At 43.0% G+C, this 23,218-nt stretch overlaps 2 protein-coding genes across 2 annotated transcripts in view; both read right to left on the bottom strand.

Annotated features, from left to right (window-relative positions):
- Positions 1 to 5,531: 5,531 nt before the first annotated feature.
- LOC311141746 (ras-related protein Rab-35-like) lies at positions 5,532 to 16,238 on the bottom strand. The gene is made up of 6 exons (XM_084177180.1): positions 15,927 to 16,238; positions 12,216 to 12,266; positions 11,935 to 12,058; positions 8,588 to 8,712; positions 7,819 to 7,943; positions 5,532 to 7,643 (listed from the first exon to the last, which is right to left on the bottom strand). The coding sequence occupies exons 1-6, from the start codon at positions 15,976 to 15,978 to the stop codon at positions 7,512 to 7,514; spliced, it is 609 nt and encodes a 202-aa protein (XP_084033306.1). The 5' UTR covers positions 15,979 to 16,238; the 3' UTR covers positions 5,532 to 7,511.
- A 374-nt stretch (positions 16,239 to 16,612) lies between these two features.
- Positions 16,613 to 23,218, bottom strand: part of LOC311141886 (stalled ribosome sensor GCN1-like) — a 39,668-nt gene continuing 33,062 nt past the window's right edge. Inside the window, exons 53-57 of the mRNA XM_084177384.1 lie at positions 20,876 to 20,972; positions 18,177 to 18,325; positions 17,904 to 18,014; positions 17,482 to 17,703; positions 16,613 to 17,326 (exon numbers count right to left, since the gene is read on the bottom strand). Coding sequence (XP_084033510.1) covers positions 17,201 to 17,326; positions 17,482 to 17,703; positions 17,904 to 18,014; positions 18,177 to 18,325; positions 20,876 to 20,972 — 705 coding nt within the window. The 3' untranslated portion in view covers positions 16,613 to 17,200. The remainder of the gene's footprint in view (positions 17,327 to 17,481; positions 17,704 to 17,903; positions 18,015 to 18,176; positions 18,326 to 20,875; positions 20,973 to 23,218) is intronic.

Raw genomic sequence — 23,218 nt, forward strand, 5'->3', positions numbered from 1 at the left:
ACATTAACAGGGTTACATATATTACCTCCAAAGAGGTCCGTTCCCCAGTAGTGCCTCCCAGCGTCTTTACCCCACTGCCAAAACTCCAGACTGGGAGTGTATCCATACAGTAGGGCTGACTCCTGTGTACTGCCACAGGCCAAGGAGTCTGGGGAGAGGGTGTTCAATACGGGACTCACCAAGGCCTTGGAGTCGAGGGATTGGGACGGTGGGCCAGTGATCTGGGTAAGGGCGAGAAGGACAAGGACCAGCCTCTGGGTGGGAAGCAGCATTGTTACAGCTAACTCAGACATGTTTTCATTTATTCAGGTGTTCAGGGATTTTACAAAGAGGCCTTATTCCCAATCAATACAGTCCAATGGATGGACTTTATTCAATTGGTATGCACTTCGCAATTATGGTCATGCCATAGCATTGGTTAATAGAGTTAAAGGTAGCTCTAACACAACACACCAAAATCACTGAACTTTTGCATTCACAAAAATAAGACAGAAGTGTAAATGTCCAGATCAAGCCACAGTAAATCCAAAATTGTCTTTATGTACAGTGGGGGAAAAAAGTATTTAGTCAGCCACCAATTGTGCAAGTTCTCCCACTTAAAAAGATGAGAGAGGCCTGTAATATTCATCATAGGTACACGACAACTATGACAGACAAATTGAGAAAAAAAAATCCAGAAAATCACATTGTAGGATTTTTAATGAATTTATTTGCAAATTATGGTGGAAAATAAGTATTTGGTCACCTACAAACAAGCAAGATTTCTGGCTCTCACAGACCTGTAACTTCTTCTTTAAGAGGCTCCTCTGTCCTCAACTCGTTACCTGTATTAATGGCAACTGTTTGAACTTGTTATCAGTATAAAAGACACCTGTCCACAACCTCAAACAGTCACACTCCAAACTCCACTATGGCCAAGACCAAAGAGCTGTCAAAGGACACCAGAAACAAAATTGTAGACCTGCACCAGGCTGGGAAGACTGAATCTGCAATAGGTAAGCAGCTTGGTTTGAAGAAATCAACTGTGGGAGCAATTATTAGGAAATGGAAGACATACAAGACCACTGATAATCTCCCTCGATCTGGGGCTCCACGCAAGATCTCACCCCGTGGGGTCAAAATGATCACAAGAACGGTGAGCAAAAATCCCAGAACCACACGGGGGACCTAGTGAATGACCTGCAGAGAGCTGGGACCAAAGTAACAAAGCCTACCATCAGTAACACACTACGCCGCCAGGGACTCAAATCCTGCAGTGCTAGACGTGTCCCCCTGCTTAAGCCAGTACATGTCCAGGCCTGTCTGAAGTTTGCTAGAGTGCATTTGGATGATCCAGAAGAGGATTGGGAGAATGTCATATGGTCAGATGAAACCAAAATATAACTTTTTGGTAAAAACTCAACTCGTCGTGTTTGGAGGACAAAGAATGCTGAGTTGCATCCAAAGAACACAATACCTACTGTGAAGCATGGGGGTGGAAACATCATGCTTTGGGGCTGTTTTTCTGCAAAGGGACCAGGACGACTGATCCGTGTAAAGAAAATAATGAATGGGGCCATGTATCGTGAGATTTTGAGTGAAAACCTCCTTCCATCAGCAAGGGCATTGAAGATGAAACGTGGCTGGGTCTTTCAGCATGACAATGATCCCAAACACACCGCCTGGGCAACGAAGGAGTGGCTTCGTAAGAAGCATTTCAAGGTCCTGGAGTGGCCTAGCCAGTCTCCAGATCTCAACCCCATAGAAAATCTTTGGAGGGAGTTGAAAGTCAGTGTTGCCCAGCCACAGCCCCAAAACATCACTGCTCTAGAGGAGATCTGCATGGAGGAATGGGCCAAAATACCAGCAACAGTGTGTGAATACCTTGTGAAGACTTACAGAAAACGTTTGACCTGTGTCATTGCCAACAAAGGGTATATAACAAAGTATTGAGAAACTTTTGCTATTGACCAAATACTTATTTTCCACCATAATTTGCAAATAAATTCATTAAAAATCCTACAATGTGATTTTCTGGATTTTTTTTTCTGATTTTGTCTGTCATAGTTGACATGTACCTATGATGAAAATTACAGGCCTCTCTCATCTTTTTAAGTGGGAGAACTTGCACAATTGGTGGCTGACTAAATACTTTTTTTCCCCACTGTATATCGATCATAAGTTTACCTCAGATCATACTCAATACTGACTGAGCAACCACAGCATGACAAAGTGTCAGTTACATTTACCAAGCACTGAGTGTATAAAAACCAGTCAAAGTGATTATGGGTCTATCTCAGGTCCGTGGACATTTCTACACAGGCCTCTTGTCAGTCTCTGACATCTGAATAAACCTCTGGGCAGCTGGCGTTAGTTGCAGCCTCTATCCAGGTGGACTTCTACAGTTAGAATGCCACATTTAGCATACATTTGACATACAAAAAGTGATAAGAAAACTGTATTTTCAAACATTGTCTGTACAATGGCGATCATCATGTATCTTTCTCCTAGCTAACCAAATCCTCAGAAATGTTTACATTAGGCTAGCGTGAGAAAGGGGAAGTCAAAACGGTCTCTCAATACTTCTGCAGTGCCTAACTTTGGCAAGTCAAAGGCATCCATATTGTGCTATAGTTAATTGTCAAATTTCCATTAATTGGAACACAAATGTGGTATTGATTTAGTAACCTACTCAGTCAGCTACCACCAATCGAGTTCCACAGGAAACCCTATTGACAGGGCCTACAGAGTGCTTTAGCTATAGTGTCACAGTAATATAGATGGTCTACTGCCATTCCCATTGCTTCAAAACTTATGATAGTGGACACTTTATTTCCTAGCTTTTGGGCTTCCATTCAGGCCAGACATACAGAATCTGTGACTCCATATTTGTAGAGTCTGTGTAGATAAATGTGATGCATTTGAACCCTCATGGCGCGTTTGAAAACAAGACTGGCACAGTCTTCTGACCTCTGTCTGGGTATGGGAAGTCATATCTAGAGCACCTGAGCAAACCTATGCAGATGTCTTCTCACCATCTCAATTAGTTAGGTTGTTGGTTAGGATCAACCCAAAGAAGGGTTATTTTTAAAGAGTTGAGAGTAGGTTTGGATGAAATCAATATATTTATAAATGCAGACAATTAAAATGTACTCTTTCTTTTTAGAATAATTATTTCATTGTTCCAGTAGTTTTGTTTTGTGTTTTGAGTGTTTACATTCAAATTGGGATCGCTATGGAAAGGGAGAGGAGGGGTGATGTGTAGGAGGGTGGAGATTCTATGTTCTTCATGTGACTGTTCAGTTCTGTCCAAGTAATAAGTCATTCTAACTTTCACCAAATCACAGAATGTTGTCGAAGTTAGGGTTATGCTCTTGAATCACAAGTTAGGATTCTGTGAGTCAGTCGACCAATGTTTGAATCAAAAGTGACATTTTCTACAAAGTAAGAGTTGCTACCATAGCCTTCACTCCAGCCTACAGTTACACTCTCAGATAAAAGGGTTCCAAAAGGGTTCTTCGGCTGTCCCCATAGAACACTTTTTGGTTCCAGGTAGAACCCTTTTGGGTTCCATGTTTTCACAGAGGATTTTACATGGAACCCAAAAGGGTTCTACAAAGGGTTCTCCTATGGGGACAGCCAATAACCCTTTTAGGTTCTAGATTTTTTTCTAAGAGGGTAAAGGAACGAGTTCTGTCTTTTTGTCTGTAGTCTAAGCAACTGTGGTGTTGTATTGATCTGAGGGCATGGTTAAGGGGGTGTAACTCCAGGAGCTGGTCAGCTCGGAAAGGCACTAACTGGCGACATTATTATATTGGGCATGAAGCCAACCACACACAGCTAGACTGCAGCCTCAGAACGGAGTGATGAGAAGTATATTCTGCAGGCCAAGCTATGGGTTGGTTGAACATGGATGGAGCATTTACCTATATTACGAACTGGATCAAACAACACTTACCATGACCAGAATGTTAGTTCTCATATCCTTGTGTCCTTGGTGAAAAAAACAACACAATTCTGTAGTTTTTTGTGATGTTACAGAGCTGAGGTCTTGAACTCAGCCTCATGGCCTGTTGGCACCAGGTGTTCCTGGGCATGGCCTCTGGTCTAAAAGTTTGGCCATTCTGTTCATTCAGGGAGGGTCGGTTCAAGAGCTCTGGCCTGTAATTTCCATCCATGTATTTGTTTTTTCAGTTTAATGTTATGTACTCTTCATGTATATGTTATGTCCAAAATTACTGTCAATTGTATTGTTTTCATTTTTCATTTGAATACTATTTTTAAAGCCTGTCTCCTGTCCTCAATCTTATTAACTGTTAACCATCCTGAATGCTGAGGGAAGAGATGTTCTCTTGCGTTGAGTGTTTGTGTGTGTGTGCATGTTGTGGAAAAAGCAGACATTCCATGGTGTGTGTCACCTGCTTGTCCTTACGGGTCCTGTTCTTCGGAATTTCACTTGGTCTCAGTGTGTGTTTGTCCTTTTTCAACCACCAATGACAAACATTGTTTGGGTTGCCAAAATGCCTGGAGCCTTCAAAATAGGTAATTGACCATGAATTTGGGCAATCTGTGGAAGGTCTTGGTAAAGATTATTTTTGCATCAGTACACCCATTTCCCCCCTGACTCACCACTATAGACATAGGGTAAGAAACATAGCTTCATGTCAACCTCATTAGTGGACAATCATCAATAATTACACTTTTGCCATTTATCCTTCATAAATGAATGTGGTACAGAACTTAACCAGCTCACCCTCTCTCTCCTGACACATTAAATCTTTTCTGTAATGGTAAGGGACCTTATACCCCGCCCCAGTCAATTGAATATGGATAATGTACACTGTCATGACACTGAAAGGCAATATTCCAGATCACAAGTGAACTTAGTATCAAAGACATTCAGTTTGAAATGTTAAGTGAACAAAAGAGAAATTACATAAAGCTATATGACTTGACACAGGTTTCATATGTGTAAGTGTGGATGTATATGTATTTACACATTATGAATATGCATACTCATTCAAATATTGTACATATGACATGGCAAACTCGTTTTTCCTATATTGATGACACTTTCATAAAGAGGTACATAATATTTATGATGGAAGAAATGTGTAAGAGTATGGTTTTATATTCATAGCAAATTACTATTTTTAGTAATGGGGGAAAAAATATCCAAACATTGTAAATGAGAAATGATTTTTATAGCAATTTTCTAAGGGAAAGAGTGCACCCAACAAATGTCTTTCTATATGTGGAGGCCACTATGAGAAAATAAAATGGGGACAGAAATAAAGAAAATGTATTGGTAGTGTTCTTACTTTGGCTCCACTCCATATATGGACAAAACTCCATTTATCATGCCACTTAGTCAAAATAAATGAATGACCTACACTGTGAGTTCATATAGCTTCATTGTGGTCAACAACAAAGAATAAAACAGCTTTATCTGAGATATTTAAGTGGCACAATTCCTACATAGTTTCACAAAAAGCAAGACAGAAGCTCAAAAAGAATCAAGACCAAGCTTCAAATCATTGACAAGAGATCAGTCATTTTGTCAAATATTTATTCTTTTAAAACGTTTATTGATTAAATTCATGTAGGGGAACGGAATAGTACATCTCTTTTCTCCAGTGTACAGCAAACCACAGCTGATAAGTGTGTTTCAACCATAGCACACAATGCATGTCAATGCATGCACAATTATGTGTGCGAATGTGTGTATGTTCTATATATTGAATATAAACACACAACTATATTTATATACACATACATACACATAATGAATAGAAATCATACAGTCTGGAATTTGATACCCTTTCTCCACTGCTTGGCTTGCATCACCCTGAGCTCAGGTTGTGGCACTGTCATGTTTCCCACCTCAATGGTTGTCTGGTTACGGTCACATAGAGATTTCCCAAACCCACATCATGGCCACCTCAGCCTACACCAGTTACCCTCAAGCAGAGGGAGAGGTATTCAGGGCCCCGATGTGTGTAGGAAAGTGCTGAGGTCAAGGTTCCTATTTCTCCATCACTAATGCTCCCCCATAGCAGACCCTCAGGGAGGAACCTGTCTCTCACTGCCAGCCTGCCACACACTCACAGTCAAGCAGAACACTGGATAGTAAGACTTCAGTTAAACAGGTAACCAGATAGTGACAAGTCCTAGATAAAAACATGACGACACCACCAGGCATACACGTGTTAACAGTTCAGAACATTTTGCAAGCTCCTTGATAGTTTATGAATACTAAAATGCATATCAGATACCTTATACATACCCCTTCAAACAGTGTTACGTGCTGAACATACACACACACACACAAGGCTAACCACAGTCTGCTATGGATCAGGGTCACTGCACCAACTACAATAAACCTCCCATTTCCTCCTGGCACAAACCAAATGCACCCTGCACTGATAAAGATGTTATAATTAAAATGCCCCACAACTGACTGCAGCTAACGGGGTTGAATCCATAGCTGTGAGAGGTGTTGATATGAGGTGTTTGGTGCATGGGAGTAGAGAGGCCAGAGGCTGGAGTGTGGTTAGAGAGAGTGGTTCCTGGGCTCTCTCCCTGAGGGCTACCCGGGCCCCTACAGACCCTAACCCCAAACTACTACACCCATTGGGCTTCTATGGCAACAGTCCAATAGGGGGAGACACAGAGCTTCTAACTCTTTCATTCACATCATATTGGCAGTATCATTGTTTTAAAAAAGTGGACGATTTTTTTTCTTTTAAAAGCAAACTTAGCGCACAATAAGACTGCAGTGAGTGGTGATGGCAGAGCATTGTCTCCCAGCCAGGGCCATGGGAGTGGTTCACTGCTCTGAACATCGCTCTAAAAACCGGTCGTTGGCTGGAGATTAAAGGGAAGAGGAGAAAAAGCTTGGCAAAAAAAGATAACCAAAGATAAGATAGAAGTCACCAGTTCTGTCCTTTAGATTCGCTGCTAATGGTTGCCTATCAATCATCATCCTCATGATTTTTTCCCCATCAAGTCCAAAAACAAACTAGAAGTTTATAATGGGTTGGGATGAGCCATACAGGTGTCTGAAATGTCAAAATAAAAATGTACAAAGGTTGTGAACCCCCTCCCCCAAAACTAAAAATCATCCAAAAAAGTGAGTCCTCCACTTCAGGTGCAGAGTTTCACTTGACTCATAATATCCCGTGTGAAGTGTAATGACAAGGACAAAATAGATACCGATGTAAGAATATTTGTATAGGCATATAGAAATCTGAGCATTATGGCCATCACTTGTCTGCTTGCAGATCCTTCAAGAAAGGAGGATCACTGTTAAATAGTGCTCATCTGCTGAATTCCAAATAAAACTTCTGACTTCTAATAAAATCTGTACATGTATTTTTTTAAGTCTTCATGATTTGTTTGTCCAAAGGGGACTTTTTTTTCATCGTATATTTATTAAATCTATCTCGTCTTAATTTAGATGCTTGGAGTCCCATCCTGTGTGTGTTCTCTGGAACAGACGCTGCTGGACTTTGTGAGTGGGTTTGAGTTCGCTAGCAGCACTTTTTCTTTCGTTTACTGTTCTTGGTGAGTTTGACCACGTCATTCTGTTTCTGCTGCTGCTGCTGCTTGGCCATCACCTCCTTCTTGGCTCTCAGCACTAGCTCTGTGATGCAGTTAAACATCTGTGGGCAAACCACAAAAACAACATGGAGAACACCATCAACTACAGTTAAACATCTGTGGGGAATTCACAAAACACAATATGGTAAACAATCAACTACCTTGTTTTGGATGAGGGAGAGGTATACCCTCAACTTCCCATTACTAATATTAGAGGGCCCCTGACCAATGACTTACCTCTTCAACATTTATGTTCTCTTTTGCACTCGTCTCAAAGAGGTTGATGCTCATCTGCTCTGCAAACTTCTGTGCGTCAGTCGTCTCCACCACCTTTGAGTTGGGGTCATCATTCTTGTTTCCCACTGAGGGACAATAGGAAAAGGAAGACCTTTTGATCTTTCCGCTCAAATGCATGTAGGAACCGTTAAAATCTGTTGCATTTTCTTTCCAGATTCTTCAGTTTAGTTTTTCCTGGTTTCAGATTATTTTAAGTTTTTCACTCTCAAAATTACACCATTTTTTTTTTGCAGCACACAGACAGGGGCATTCCAATTACATTTTACATTTTCAGTCATTTAGCAGACGCTCTTATCCAGAGCGACTTACAGTTAGTGAGTGCATACATTATTTTATTTTTCATACTGGCCCCCCGTGGGAATCGAACCCACAACCCTGGCGTCCAATGGTGCGCCGCCCCATGGGTCTCCCGGTCACGGCCGGCTACGACAGAGCCTGGATTCGAACCAGGATCTCTAGTGGCACAGCTATCACTGCATCGCAGTGCCTTAGACCCCTGCGCCACTCGGGAGTTGTTGCTTCTTCATTCTTTTAATGTCTTATGAGAAACTTGTGCAAATGAACTACTTTTCTAATTAGTTCAATAAATGTTCTATTAAGTTCAACAAATGTTTTAATTGAATTCCATTTTAATGTCTAGATTGGTGCATCAAGGATTTCATACGGCCCTAAGCAAGGGTCCCTGCTGCAACAGGTGGACTGGACTCACCTAATATTCGACATACGTCATCACAGTTCTGGTTGATTTCATGAAGCCATCGTTTCACATTGACAAAGGACTCGGCACTCGTGACATCATATACCACTATGACCCCATGCGTTCCCCTGTAGTATCTGGAGACAGAGACAGAAAGAGAGAGCAGTCAGCATGTTGATCTCAAGTCCAATAGGGGGAGCCCAACTTGGAGAGAACAGAGTCACACTATTACACAAACACACATTGGAGATTTCAATTAACTGGTGTTAACAAAGCAAAGAGTACGATTGAAGACAAATGAGCAAAGGACTGCCCATGCTCACAGCAAGTAGAAATACTTCTTTATGATCCCATAGACTTAGACCATTTCCAATAAATGGCACAATATAAACAATCATTTATTTCCTTTTGTCATTCCTATAAACAGGCAAAATTAACTGAAAGAGTATAACATACACCAACTCCACATGCCGCTCAGAGTTCAATAATCCATATTAATTGTAGTGTTCCTGAAAGGATGAGAACAGGAAGGAGTGTCTCTGAGGCAGGGAGGGGCAACGGTCAGCAGGAAGGAGTATCTCTGAGGTAGGGAGGGGCAACGGTCAGCAGGAAGGAGTGTCTGAGGCAGGGAGGGGCAACGGTCAGCAGGAAGGAGTGTCTGAGGCAGGAAGGGGCAACGGTCAGCAGGAAGGAGTGTCTGAGGCAGGAAGGGGCAACGGTCAGCAGGAAGGAGTATCTCTGAGGTAGGGAGGGGCAACGGTCAGCAGGAAGGAGTATCTCTGAGGTAGGGAGGGGCAACGGTCAGCAGGAAGGAGTGTCTAAGGCAGGGAGGGGCAACGGTCAGCAGGAAGGAGTGTCTCTGAGGCAGGGAGGGGCAACGGTCAGCAGGAAGGAGTGTCTCTGAGGCAGGGAGGGGCAACGGTCAGCAGGAAGCCAGGGATAATGCTCATCACAGTTTTCCTTTGAAGACTAGAGTCCAGAGGATTATGACAAAGACTGATGTACAGGTAACTGCCAAAATAAAGGAAACACTTGAGTAAATGAGGGATACAAAGTATATTGAAAGCAGGTGCTTCAACACAGGTATGGTTCCTGCGTTAATTAATCAAATAACATCACATCGTGCTTAGAGTCATGTATAAAAATGCCCAGTTGCCCATTATTTTGGCTACCATGGCTAGAAGAAGAGATCTCAGTGACTTTGAAAGAGGGGTCTCAAAGGAGCGTAGGGGGTTTAAAGGGTGTGTGTGTGTCTCAGTCACCAGATCTCAACCCAACTGAACACTTATGGGAGATTCTGGAGCGGTGCCTGAGACAGCGTTTTTCACCACCATAAACAACAAAACACCAAATGATGGAATTTCTCGTGGGAGAATGGTGTCACATCCCTCCAATAGATTTCCAGACACTTGTAAATTCTATGCCAAGACGCACTGAAGATGTTCTGGCGGCTGTTGGTGGCCCAACGTCCTATTAAGATACTTTATGTTGGTGTTTCCTTTATTTTGGCAGTTACCTGTATATAGGCTATACAGAGCTGGAAGTAGAGGACATCCACAGTATTCATGAAAAAAAAAGTCTGAATAAGTTTGACTAGGACCCAGAATGAGGTTGCATCCCCAATCTGACTGCACCATACACACGAAAAGCACAATAGGCCTTTCAAAGGGGTGTGTGTGTGTGTGTGTGTGTCATTGTATTGGCCTGACAGAAGTGTTGTCTGTCTCACTCAGCCCAGCAGTAATGGACCAGTCAGCGGGGGTGTTCTGCACAGATTAATGGAGAACCACAAACACACAGCAGGCGCTGGAGCCAGACTCCCAGTCCCTCCCAACACACATCACCTAAACAGTACACGCACAACACAACACACAGGCTGCTGTCCACTACAAAGACACACAGACAGACATATGGCAGCTACTGGACTGTGACTGCATGACAGAAGGACATATGGCAAAACACACCCTGGCTGGGTTGACCATTTACCTTACGGAGGTGGGGTTTCCCACTACAGCACACAGGGCTCTGTGAGCCATCTCTATCCTGATATTCACTTAGACCTAATGAGGCACCATGCCACTCTACTTCTCCACAATTAACAAACAGCGAAAACAACCCAGCAGCAGCACTCTCCACCTCCCTCCTCACACAGCCAGCCAGGTTCCCTCAGTTCAGCAGCACACACACACTGACTCCATGCTGGAGACTTGTAGAGGTATTCCCACAGGAAAACCAGCAGCTCTGTTTCTGAGTGTAAATTGACAAATTTCCCAGGGGGCTTTGCGGAAAAATACACAAGTTCAAATGCCTCTCTTTCTCAACACCTTTGTTAGTTCCTCACTGTCATTATTGTAAATTGAGTGAATGGCCAAAGCACCAAGGTTTTTACTATCTCCACTCTGTCATAGTCGCAGGTCATCAAAGCCAAACAGTGTCAAAGTACTGTACAGTCCTTGTCAAAGTCCAAAGGGGTGAATGTATTTTTTATACGCTGTCCTATCCATGTCAAACAGAGCAGTGAGAGTCAGACGGTTGTTAGGTAATGCTCACTAGCTCACAGACCTTTAGTCCACCCTCCTGAGTGACTGCATTTTTGTTCAGGAACACTAACTGCTCATTACTACACATATTTATCATGACAGAGAGGAGAAAGGCAGGGCACACTCTCTCATCCAGTGCAGATTAGGAAGCCCTTGCTTGAGAGAAAATACATGGGGTAGCAGGGATGTAGCTCAGTTGGTAGAGCATGGCGTTTGCAACGCCAGGGTTGTGGGTTCGATTCCCACAGGGGGTATGAAAAATAATAATGTATGCACTAACTGTAAGTCGCTCTGGATAAGAGCGTCTGCTAAATGACTAAAATGTAAAATGTAAATGTAATAGTAAAAATAAACAAAAAATAATAAGATGAATTCAGAGAGGAATGTCTTCCACTCTATACCTGGAAACCCAGGCTCCACACTGCACATAAGTAATTATCTGTCAAACATGGAGCCGAGATACACAACGGACAGAAAAGGAAAACATGCGGACAATGGGGGCAAGGACAAGAAAATGTCAAAAAGAAATCCCATTGGCACAAATTCTTCACTTGAAACAAGGTCAAGCAAATCCATGGGGATGACACCCAAGTCAGAGAGCTCCAACCTTTACCGTCCTATAATTCTGTGACTAAAAACCACCTCTTACTAAAATTTGTCTGTGGGAAATTCCATCAGTTTCCAAAAAGAGCATGGAAGCTATTCTAGTCTTTCAGAACTATCGTCAAAGTTGGCCTCATAAAAAATGCTGCAGCTCTCCATGTGTTAGTGTGCGTGTTAGTGTGCGTGTGCGTGTTAGTCGCCCCTGCCTGTACATACGTGGAGGTGATGGTGCGGAAGCGCTCCTGTCCTGCCGTATCCCAGATCTGCAGCTTCACCTTCTCCCCATTGATCTCCACTGTCCGGATCTTGAAGTCCACTCCAATCGTGGTGATGTAGCTACCTGGAAACACAAAAAAACAACTAGTTATGAGACCCAGTGTCTGATTTTGCAAGGCAAATACTCACTGTACGTAGTATGGGTTGGACAGTTGTTCAACTAAATTAGAACAAACAACTCATAACCTGCTAGGGGGGTTAGGAGTAATATTTACTCTTACCTGAAAATGTGTTGTCTGCAAACCGCAGAAGGAGACTGCTCTTCCCCACTCCTGAAATGAAGAGAAAATGACAGGTTGAGAGTCAGATTAAAAAGGCTTACAACTCAGGAGATTTGATTTCTTACCACCCTTTAATTATGACATTTAGGCTACACAGGTTTCAATGAGTAAGCAAATTTGAAGGAAGATGTAGGTTTATCTGACTTCGCGTTATGTTTTGTAGACATATGCTTGCCACCAAGGAGTCATCAGATTTCCACAGGTCTGTTTTTCTCTAACCATGAAAGAGCCAGGAGGAATAACAGAGGATCATAACCACCTTAAAATAGGCTGGTGAGTCTCCTGACCTCTGTGGTATAGGTACACTATATATACACAAAAGTATGTGGACATCCCTTCAAATTAGTGGATTCGGCTATTTCAGCTACACCCGTTGCTGACAGGTGTATAAAAATCGAGCACACAGCCATGCAATCTCCATAGACAAACATTGACAGTAGAATGGCCTTACTGAAGAGCTCAGTGACTTTCAACGTGGCACCGTCATAGGATGCCACCTTTCCAACAAGTCAGTTCGGCAAATTTCTGCCCTGCTAGAGCTGCCTGGGTCAACTGTAAGTGCTGTTATTGTGAAGTGGAAAAGTCTAGGAGCAACAACGGCTCAGCCGTGAAGTGGTAGGCCACACAAGCTCACAGAATGGGACCGGCGAGTGCTAAAGCGCGTAAAAATCGCCTGTCCTCAGGTTACAACACTCACTACCGAGTTCCAAACTGCCCCTGGAAGCAACATCAGCACAAGAACTGTTTGTTGCGAGCTTCATGAAATGGGTTTCCATGGCCGAGCAGCCGTACACAAGCCTAAGATCACCATGCACAATGCCAAGCATCGGCTGGAGTGGTGTAAAGCTTGCCGCCATTGGACTCTGGAGTGATGAATCACGCTTCACTATCTGGTAGTCCGACGGACAAATCGGTGTTTGGCGGATGCCAGGAGAACGCTACCTGCCCGAGTGCATAGTGCCAACTGTAAAGTTTGGTGGAGGAGGAATAATGGTGTGGGGCTGTTTTTCATGGTTCGGGCTAGTCCCCTTAGTTCCAGTGAAGGGAAATCTTAACGCTACAGCATACAATGACATACTAGACAATTCGGTCCTTCCAACTTTGTGGCAACAGTTTGGGGAAGGCCCTTTCCTGTTTCAGCATGACAATGCCCCCGTGCACAAAGTGAGGTCCATACAGAAATGGTTTATCGAGATCGGTGTGGAAGAACTTGACTGGCCTGCTCAGAGCCCTGACCTCAACCCCATCAAACACCTTTGGGATGAATTGGAACACCGACTGCGAGCCAGGCCTAATCGCCCAACATCAGTGCCCGACCTCACTAATGCTTGTGGCTGAATGGAAGCAAGTCCCCGCAGCAATGTTCCAACATCTAGTGGAAAGCCTTCCCAGAAGAGTGGAGGATGTTATAGCAGCAAAGGGGGGACCAACGCCATATTAATGCCCATGATTTTGGAATGAAATGTTCGACAAGCAGGTGTCCACATACTTTTGGTCATGTAGTGTATATTAGCACAGTCAGTCAGCCAGGCCTTGACAGCATGCACTCAGACAAATACATGCTATCTAGCCTATGTATAAAAGACAGTGACAGCTGAACTCTGCATAACCTTTAGTAGGTTTAAGATCACAATAATAGAGGTGATGCTTTGCTACAAATTATGCCGGTACAGTTCATAACATTCTGTGTTGCAAATTACTTTGTAATTTGTGCACCAATCAGTAATAAGATAACACTTTCAGCAAATTCCCCAAGAGGCACGGACAGGCGGCTAGCCAACTGTCAGATGAGGAGATGGCCAAAACGTCAGAGCTGAACTGTGAGTCCAGGCAGGGGTACTAACAGCTCAAATCAGTTGATAGTTGAAGGTAATGTGATCGTGCCTGGCAGCGGTTGATTGGTCCGGAGTTAAAAGCCAATCAGAAAACAAATCCCTCTGATCATTCACTGAGTCTTCTTGTTCACTTTCACCAGACAACATTATTTACAGCTACAAGAAACAGATATAGTGTTCTTTCTGTGGGTAACAATACTTTCATCTGTCAGGCCACTAACAACCACATCACCATATCTTTTCTACCTTTTAATCAGGCTCGAGGGTAAACCTGTAGAAACTCTGGTACCTGGGAGGACTATTATCAGTGCAGCCCGGTCTGAAGGAGTACCTAGCTGGTGAAAATATAGTCCCTGCTCTCCTGTAAAAACGACTGTGTCTAGGACAATGATATGCAAAAGCACATGTCACAAAATACAGTACGTCATCAATACTGTATTTAAACCAGGAATCAAAGGTGAGGCACAGTAGCCTGGGTGCCAGTTGGTTTCTGCTTCGTTGTTGTCATACAAAACTTGACCTCTGTCAGTCCAAATAATGGTTTTCCTTGACCAATTAACTGCAGAGGGACCACGAGGTGCAGAAAGGGACCCTTGATCGAAGCTCCTAAACCCTGTGTGTGTCAGATCGATCTCAGCAACAATTGCATGTGTAAGTGTGACAGGGGAGGGGACAGGACTTGCATTTGAGTATTGGTTTACATTTTCTCTGAATCTCATAACAGCGGTGCCAATACTGGTACCAGACTGCAGTTGAGGGGACACAGGCCCCTGTCTGTCTGTGTTAGTAAGGGGGCTGCTTTCTTGCCCACTATTGTGATCAGCTAGCTGATGGGGTAGTGCCAGGGCCGGGAGTGTCAACAGATCTTTCCTAACAAAGGGATTGTGATTGTGGAGTTGCCAATGTTGATGTGGATTTATGGTCTTACCTGAATGCAACGGTCTTTAAAATGTTTAATGAATATGAGGTAGGAAAAAACAGCACTTGATGTGGTAATATTGTTCTTAGCTAATATACCTTATATTCTGGACTTCTGCATTTAATTGGATCTTGATAGTAAGAATGTTTAATTACTGCCTCATTTGTCAACTAGGCTCTAGCCAGGGAGCATCTACAAATAATTCAAGCCACGGTTCTTGTAAACAACTCTGCACTTCACATTTTAATATGCAATCACATAAACATAACTACTGCTTAAACTATTAATTTTTTTACTACTACACTGACAAGTCACCTAGCTAGCTGGCACAGCAGGATAACGGTTGGTTGACAACTTCAAGGGAGCCGCTAGCTATTGGGATAACAAAATAAAAACACGAGCCAGTAAGTATCTAACGTTAGCTGACCTTCTAATGTTATCTATATAGTTAGCTTACTAGCGACTGTAGTAGTGTACCTATAACTAGCAAACTAACAACACTTGGCTAGCTGTACGAAATAAGGAAAACCTTTAGCTACAATGTACATACTTGGAATACCATAATAGTTAGGTAGCAAAGTATCCCGCTAAATAACAAACATTCTTAGAATGGGTGGAATTCGTCCCAGTGCTAAACGCTATCGTGCAGCGAGCGATATCCGGCCTGATCGGCTGACATGCCCAGCCTGCTATACACAACCTCCGCCCTAGTCACCGCTCTCCCCATTGCTCGAAAATATTGCATGCAGACTTTTAAAACTACACATACGAACGAAGACGTCAACTTAAAAATGAGTCCAAAATCACGTTATGAACCTCGACCTACATTTCTGCGACTCATCGTGTAAAAACCTGGAAAGGCCCATTTCCCGTCACACATCCCCGGTATTCGCTTACCACTGTCACCGATGATGAGCAGCTTGAAGAGGTAATCGTAGTCCCTGGCCATGCCGGTAGTTGGTGGGTCACCCCGCCTTTTGCTGTTACTCTGGTCTTCCGCTCTGTACCCTTGGCTTGTAATTCACCAACCCTACCCCCGATATGAATGAGAATGATTACTTCCGATGCCGAATTGCTAGCCCCCGAGCCGGCGGCTTTTTTATCGGGGATTCGCAGTGTCAGCAATCCTCCCCCTCCGCTGCAAATAGCCGGAAACTCCGCTTCCTTCTCTGGTCGTTACTGCACTGTGCACCCAACCGTACGCGACCCAGGCTCACTGCGCAGACGCACGACAAAGTGGGACCACTAATCCATTCGGGCCCATTGATTCAAGTCACCATGCAGGGTGCTGTTGACTTCAGGTTTGCACCTTTCCATTTGTTCCTAAATAACTCTACACCTTTGACCTAGACAGACTGCAATCGGAGCAACACAATTCATTGCTAAAACGCACCACATCCAGTCTCATGTGTATCGAAGTCACAGGCAGTAAGTTTTTCACTCATTTAACTAAGGCATACTTCTCTGCATCTACATCCAATTTGTGTAACTTGTGTTGTATACTTGTGAATACAATTAGATACAGATAATGAGTGACATTCACATGGTGGCAAAAATATTGAGTTAATTCAGACAGTCAAAACCATTATCAAATCAAGGTCTTTATTTGATTTTTTTTTACAACCGTATAATTGATTAGAATATCAACTTTATCATAAAGATAACAGGTTGCATTCCCCACACACACAAAAGCAGGTATAAAACCCAGAGGAAAAGCAATGGGAGAAATGTAATTGCTGCTTTGTTAAACTGGTGTCAGTGATGCTCGAAATAAATGCAATAAAATAAGAGGGATATTGAATACATTTAAATGTCAAAAAGGAATTGGCACAAATTACTTTCTTTATGCAGTGAGCTCACTCAGGAGTTTTAACTGCACTTTGTGAGATGAAACAAATATTCTAAATGTATGTTTATAGAGTCACTAAAACAACAAATAAAATAATTGTCCAAAGAGGGGGGAATATGAAGTAAAGCGAGTAAGTTCATACTTTTCCTTGGTCCATGGATAACATGGAGTTAATGGGGATGTATGTGTGTGTGAGGGCTCTCTCCATAGATGTATTTATTTGTAAGACATAACAGCAGAGTTTTTCTTGATTGCTGTGGAGGTCTTTTCTGAGTACATGAGCAACAGTATGGATTTGTCAAGCTGTGATCTGTCCTGCCCATCACGTGAGGATGGTGTCGTCAATCTCTTCCTTAGAGTCTGGAAGACTAGAGATCTTCTTCAGGGAGCGGCGGTGACAGTCAGACAGCAGGTCATTACTTGCGGAGTCAAGGATGGCACTAACGCTCTGAAAGAGAAACATAACATTACAGAGTGAGAGATTTGCATATTATTGGATAAGTACACCAGATGCACAATGCACAACTTAAATCCATCAGGCCAGGTATAGTCCTCTTTATAATGAGTATTGAGACTGTGTGGATGTTTGTGTGTGTCACTGACCTGCATGGTCTGCTCTCCCTGCCGCAGTCGGAGCAGGCTGACGATGGTGTGTTCACTCTGGGCTCTGACGCTGGTGTTCTTGTCCTTGGTGTTGTCCAGCAGGCTCTTCACTAGAGGCTTGATGAGGGCGGGCTCCAGGGAGGGCGTGGCCTTGTCCTTAAACACCCACCACAGCACCCGCTCCGACACCAGCCTGATGTCACTGGACTGGTTCTGGAGACACTGCAGGGGAAATGACAGGGGAGAGGTTACTGACAAATCCTCAGAGGAGCACTGTCATAGTGTTCTTATTTCTTACAGATAATGTCCATATTCATGCGCCCCAAATGTTAAACAATATACCCACTTTCAGTGCTCGATTGGCAAAACATTTTTGTAAATGGGAAAAAAGTGACATAAAAGAGAAAGTACCCCCGCCTCACCTTGACAAACTGTGTGATAATGCGGTGTGATGAGCCACTTCCTTCCTCGGTTCTGAGATGATGTCTCATCAGGTAGCCCATGGCTCTGATCCCACTGGTGGCTATGGGGATCTTGAGGAGACGACAGGACAGGGCAGTGTTTAGTCAGAGAGGGTCAAGACAGGGGAAGAGAGTGCTTGGAAAGCAAATCCTTCCATGGTCTGGGTGAACAGAATTAGTAAACTAAAGGGATCAGTATCCACTTAGATCTGACCAAATGTATGATGTTTCTACCCTGTCTGCGGTGGCATTGGCCAGGATGGCCTCCATCACAGTTGAACTGTACTCCTCCACACACAGCTGCTCAGGGGCAGACTTTACTGCAATGGCCAGGGCCATACTGCGACCATGACGCACCATCCAGTCCACGCCTGATATGTCAGCTAGGAGAAGAGAGAGCACAGTTTTAGTACATTTACATTTGTTTACATTTTAGTTATTTAGCAGACACTATTTTCCAGAGCGACTTACAGTGAGTGCATACATTTTTCGTACTACATAGTACAAACATGAATGTCTTTCCTTACTACATTATCATTTTGATAGAGTGAGAGGTAGCACTTTACACTCGTACCCGTATATGGGTTGAAAATTGCAGATTTGGCCACTAACCTCTTAAATGTAAAGTCCCCATATGACTTTTTTTATTCAATTCAGTCTGGTATGAGAACAGTAGCCCCTATCTGCAAAAGCAGGGTGTCTGTGGAAAGCTGAGTATCTTGGCTATTGATCGGTGCCTTAAAATCTTTGGTGTACTTACTATCATATGGGCATACAAACTTATAAGGACAGGCCGAGCCGATGATCTAATTTGAAGATGGCTGCTACCTACATTCCGGTTAGCGTTGTGAAGCATAAACGAAATAAACACGGAATACGTTGATACACACCGAAAGCAGGGACTCCACAGATCATGAGGATGTCTTATTTGTCTGCCTATGACCTAGCTACCGTTATTGACCACCAACCCTGAGAGTCAAAATGTTTATTTTACACAACGTTTTCACCGAACAGCAAACATCTTACAAGGTAAGCTTCGATTTGGTCTGTGTTTGAGCTATAAATACGTGATGGGTATCTAATTAATCCATAGGTTTGTAGGAACAAATCTAGCAAATTGCCAATGTTATTTGATGATGTATGACTTAATTTCAACATCAAATGTCCACCGAGTGACTATCTTTGCGTGCTTACGCGCTGTAGGCATCCATTACACAGGGAATTGGCTACTATGGCACCTTGACAGTCTTGTAGCCAATGAGGTAAGCTTGCCAGGGATATGCAGTTGACCCATGGCTTCTCAAGGGGGGAAACTAAAAATATCGAACAGGAACATAAAAAGAACGCAGCTATGAATAAGTATACCGACATAGAAGCTTTGAATAAAATACTGGAGTCGGACTCGGATCTGGTGAGCGATTTGGACAACGAGGATTTCGACTCGGCCGACGAAGATTGCTTTCTAGAAGGATTGGATTCACTTTTAGATCTGTAAGTAAATTATTTTCATGACTTTATTTAGCTAACTTACAATATGTATTTGTGCTTTGGATTTAGTTTACATAGGCCTATGTAACAAGTAATTTCAATGTTAAATAATTCCAAAGTAGTTGTCTGTTTCATATTAGTTCACTGTTTGCTGTTCTATGTTTCATCCTTTGGAGAAGCCACTAAACTCTCATGGCCATTGTTTATTTGTGGTTCTCACCTCTGCCTTTGTCTCCAAAGTGTTACTGTTTGCATTGTGTGTTTCACACCTATTTGAATAACTGTACAGATAAAGTTTAGGCTTGGTGTTTTTACTTTACAGTAATGTCGTTTTGTACATTTAGTCAATGGTAATTCTATGTGTCTTACAACAATTTATCCCTTTATTTTATTCACCACAGAGTGGAGGATGCAGAGGATTTAGATGATGACGTTTGGGAGCCACCCCTCCCCAGCAAGCGCCCCCGCCGGTCTTCACCCCCTATTGCTATGTCAAACACCCAGTCTGATGGTTCTATATCCACTTTTCATAGACCTCTTGAAAAAGAAAATAGGGTCTTGTGGCACCATTCGGCACCATTCGTCCTAACAGAATGTGTTTACCCAAGACCAAGGTAAGCGACATGACAAAGACAGCGGAGAGGGGGACCATACGTTGGATCAGGACTAACAAGCTGCTTTTTGTGAAATGGGACACTAGGGAAGTAACCATGCTCACCACACAGCATAAGGCATTCAATAACGACCAAGTCTCAAGGAGGGTGAAAAATGCCAATGGGGCATGCAAGGGTGAGGAAGAATGTCCCCATTCCTGTTTCTGTGAAGGACTACAATGCCAGCATGGGGCGTGTCGACCTATCTGATAGGCTACTACCAGGTCCACCACAAGACCAGGAAGTGGTATAAGATGTTTTTCTTTACCAATTTGTGGACATTGCAACATAAAAGTGCATTGAAATTACTTTGGAAAGGTGTGTGGCCACTTGGACACCAGTTAGTCCTCTCACTCAAACCCTTGTCTTTTTTTTATCTTATGTTGCACTTACCCCACATTTTCCAAAAATATTCTTATGTTACTGAATATATCCAGAGTATTTTCAGACTTCTTTATCAACAAATGCAGCGAAAAGTACATTCAATGTAAAATTCACATAAAATCTGTCTTGTGAACTGTTGTGTCCTCAACTTTGGTCTAATAATTTCCATCTCCAAAATGTCCCCTTTCAATTGCTACCATGCTTATGCATTTCATATTTATTCTGTAAGAAACATTTCAATTTAGCCCTATCCATATAGGCCAAATCCCACAACTGTAAAGGATTAAGTGTAAGAAATTATAAAGGGTTAATGAATGTGTGAATACCTTTTATCATAAGTGTGAATGTTTGTGCCACGTAAAGGGTAGTGTGTGGTGGAGAATATGGTGTGACAGTGTAAATTCCTACCCAGGACGTGCTGAAGCAACACACTTCTCAGCTCCTCTTCAGACAGGAAGGCACACAGCTCTCCTACACACCCTGCTGAGGACATTCGTGTAGCATCCTACACACACACCGACATGAGTCTACTTAAAGATGCACCTGGTTCATTTCAGTTTGTGACAAAACAAGCAAAACCACTTAAATATATTTTCCATAACCAAAAATATTGTATTTTCAGCTGGTGTACAAAACAAAGTATAAGACGCGAAAATGAAACTTGAGAACAGGAAGAATAGAAAGTGTACAGAGAACAGATCTGACGCTTCTTAGACTTGCTTTCAATGAGAATGACAGATCTAACACATTTCTATGTGCATTTGGTTGGGTTGCCCAAAAAGTTACATATTGCAGCTTTAAGGCTTTCATACACACAAGGAGGCCGAAAACCACTTTCATAAAGCCACATCCTGCCTTGACTGACGGAAGTCAAGTCTGATCAGAGCTAAAATGTAACATTGCACTGACACTGAAACTTGGATCTGATTGTCCTTATGTCAGGTTCAGTATTGCAGGTAGAATATATATTTAGCTAGCAAGATAAAACTGATAATTGTTTTGCACTCAATTCTAGCAATTACCACTAAAAGAGACGGGGGCGATCAGTAGTCTGCCTTAAAAACGTCTCTGATGCATTCATACAGTGAGGGAAAAAAGGATTTGATCCCCTGCTGATTTTGTACGTTTGCCCACTGACAAAGACATGATCAGTCTATAATTTTAATGGTAGGTTTATTTGAACAGTGAGAGACAGAATAACAACAACAAAATCCAGAAAAACGCATGTCAAAAATGTTATAAATTGATTTGCATTTTGATGAGGGAAATAAGTATTTGACCCCCTCTCAATCAGAAAGATTTCTGGCTCCCAGGTGTCTTTTATACAGGTAACGAGCTGAGATTAGGAGCACACTCTTAAAGGGAGTGCTCCTAATCTCAGCTTGTTACCTGTATAAAAGACACCTGTCCACAGAAGCAATCAATCAATCAGATTCCAAACCTCTCCACCATGGCCAAGACCAAAGAGCTCTCCAAGGATGTCAGGGACAAGATTGTAGACCTACGCAAGGCTGGAATGGGCTACAAGACCATCGCCAAGCAGCTTGGTGAGAAGGTGACAACAGTTGGTGCGTTTAGTAGCAAATGGAAGAAACACAAAATAACTGTCGATCTCCCTCGGCCTGGGGCTCCATGCAAGATCTCACCTCGTGGAGTTGCAATGATCATGAGAACGGTGAGGAATCAGCCCAGAACTACACGGGAGGATCTTGTCAATGATCTCAAGGCAGCTGGGACCATAGTCACCAAGAAAACAATTGGTAACACACTACGCCGTGAAGAACTGAAATCCTGCAGTGCCCGCAAGGTCCCTCTGCTCAAGAAAGCACATATACAGGGCCGTCTGAAGTTTGCCAATGAACATCTGAATGATTCAGAGGAGAACTGGGTGAAAGTGTTGTGGTCAGATGAGACCAAAGTCGAGCTGTTTGGCATCAACTCAACTCGCCGTGTTTGGAGGAGGAGGAATGCTGCCTATGACCCCAAGAACACCATCCCCACCGTCAAACATGGAGGTGGAAACATTATGCTTTGGGGGTGTTTTTCTGCTAAAGGGACAGGACAACTTCACTGCATCAAAGGGACGATGGACGGGGCCATGTACCGTCAAATCTTGGGTGAGAACCTCCTTGCCTCAGCCAGGGCATTGAAAATGGGTCGTGGATGGGTATTCCAGCATGACAATGACCCAAAACACACGGCCAAGGCAACAAAGGAGTGGCTCTAAAAGAAGCACATTAAGGTCCTGGAGTGGCCTAGCCAGTCTCCAGACCATAATCCCATAGAAAATCTGTGGAGGGAGCTGAATGTTCGAGTTGCCAAACGTCAGCCTCGAAACCTTAATGACTTGGAGAAGATCTGCAAAGAGGAGTGGTACAAAATCCCTCCTGAGATGTGTGCAAACCTGGTGGCCATCTACAAGAAACGTCTGACCTCTGTGATTGCCAACAAGGGTTTTGCCACCAAGTACTAAGTCATGTTTTGCAGAGGGGTCAAATACTTATTTCCCTCATTAAAATGCAAATCAATTTATAACATTTTTGACATGCGTTTTTCTGGATTTTGTTGTTGTTATTCTGTCTCTCACTGTTCAAATAAACCTACCATTAAAATTATAGACTGATCATGTCTTTGTCAGTGGGCAAACGTACAAAATCAGCAGGGGATCAAATACTTTTTTCCCCTCACTGTACATGCTGTAGTCAGTGTGTCTGCTCGAAGACATACCAGAGATGGAAGAGGAAGTGAGAC

Source organism: Coregonus lavaretus (genome assembly GCF_964263955.1).
Source record: "Coregonus lavaretus genome assembly, chromosome: 14".
Classification (NCBI taxonomy): domain Eukaryota; kingdom Metazoa; phylum Chordata; class Actinopteri; order Salmoniformes; family Salmonidae; genus Coregonus; species Coregonus lavaretus.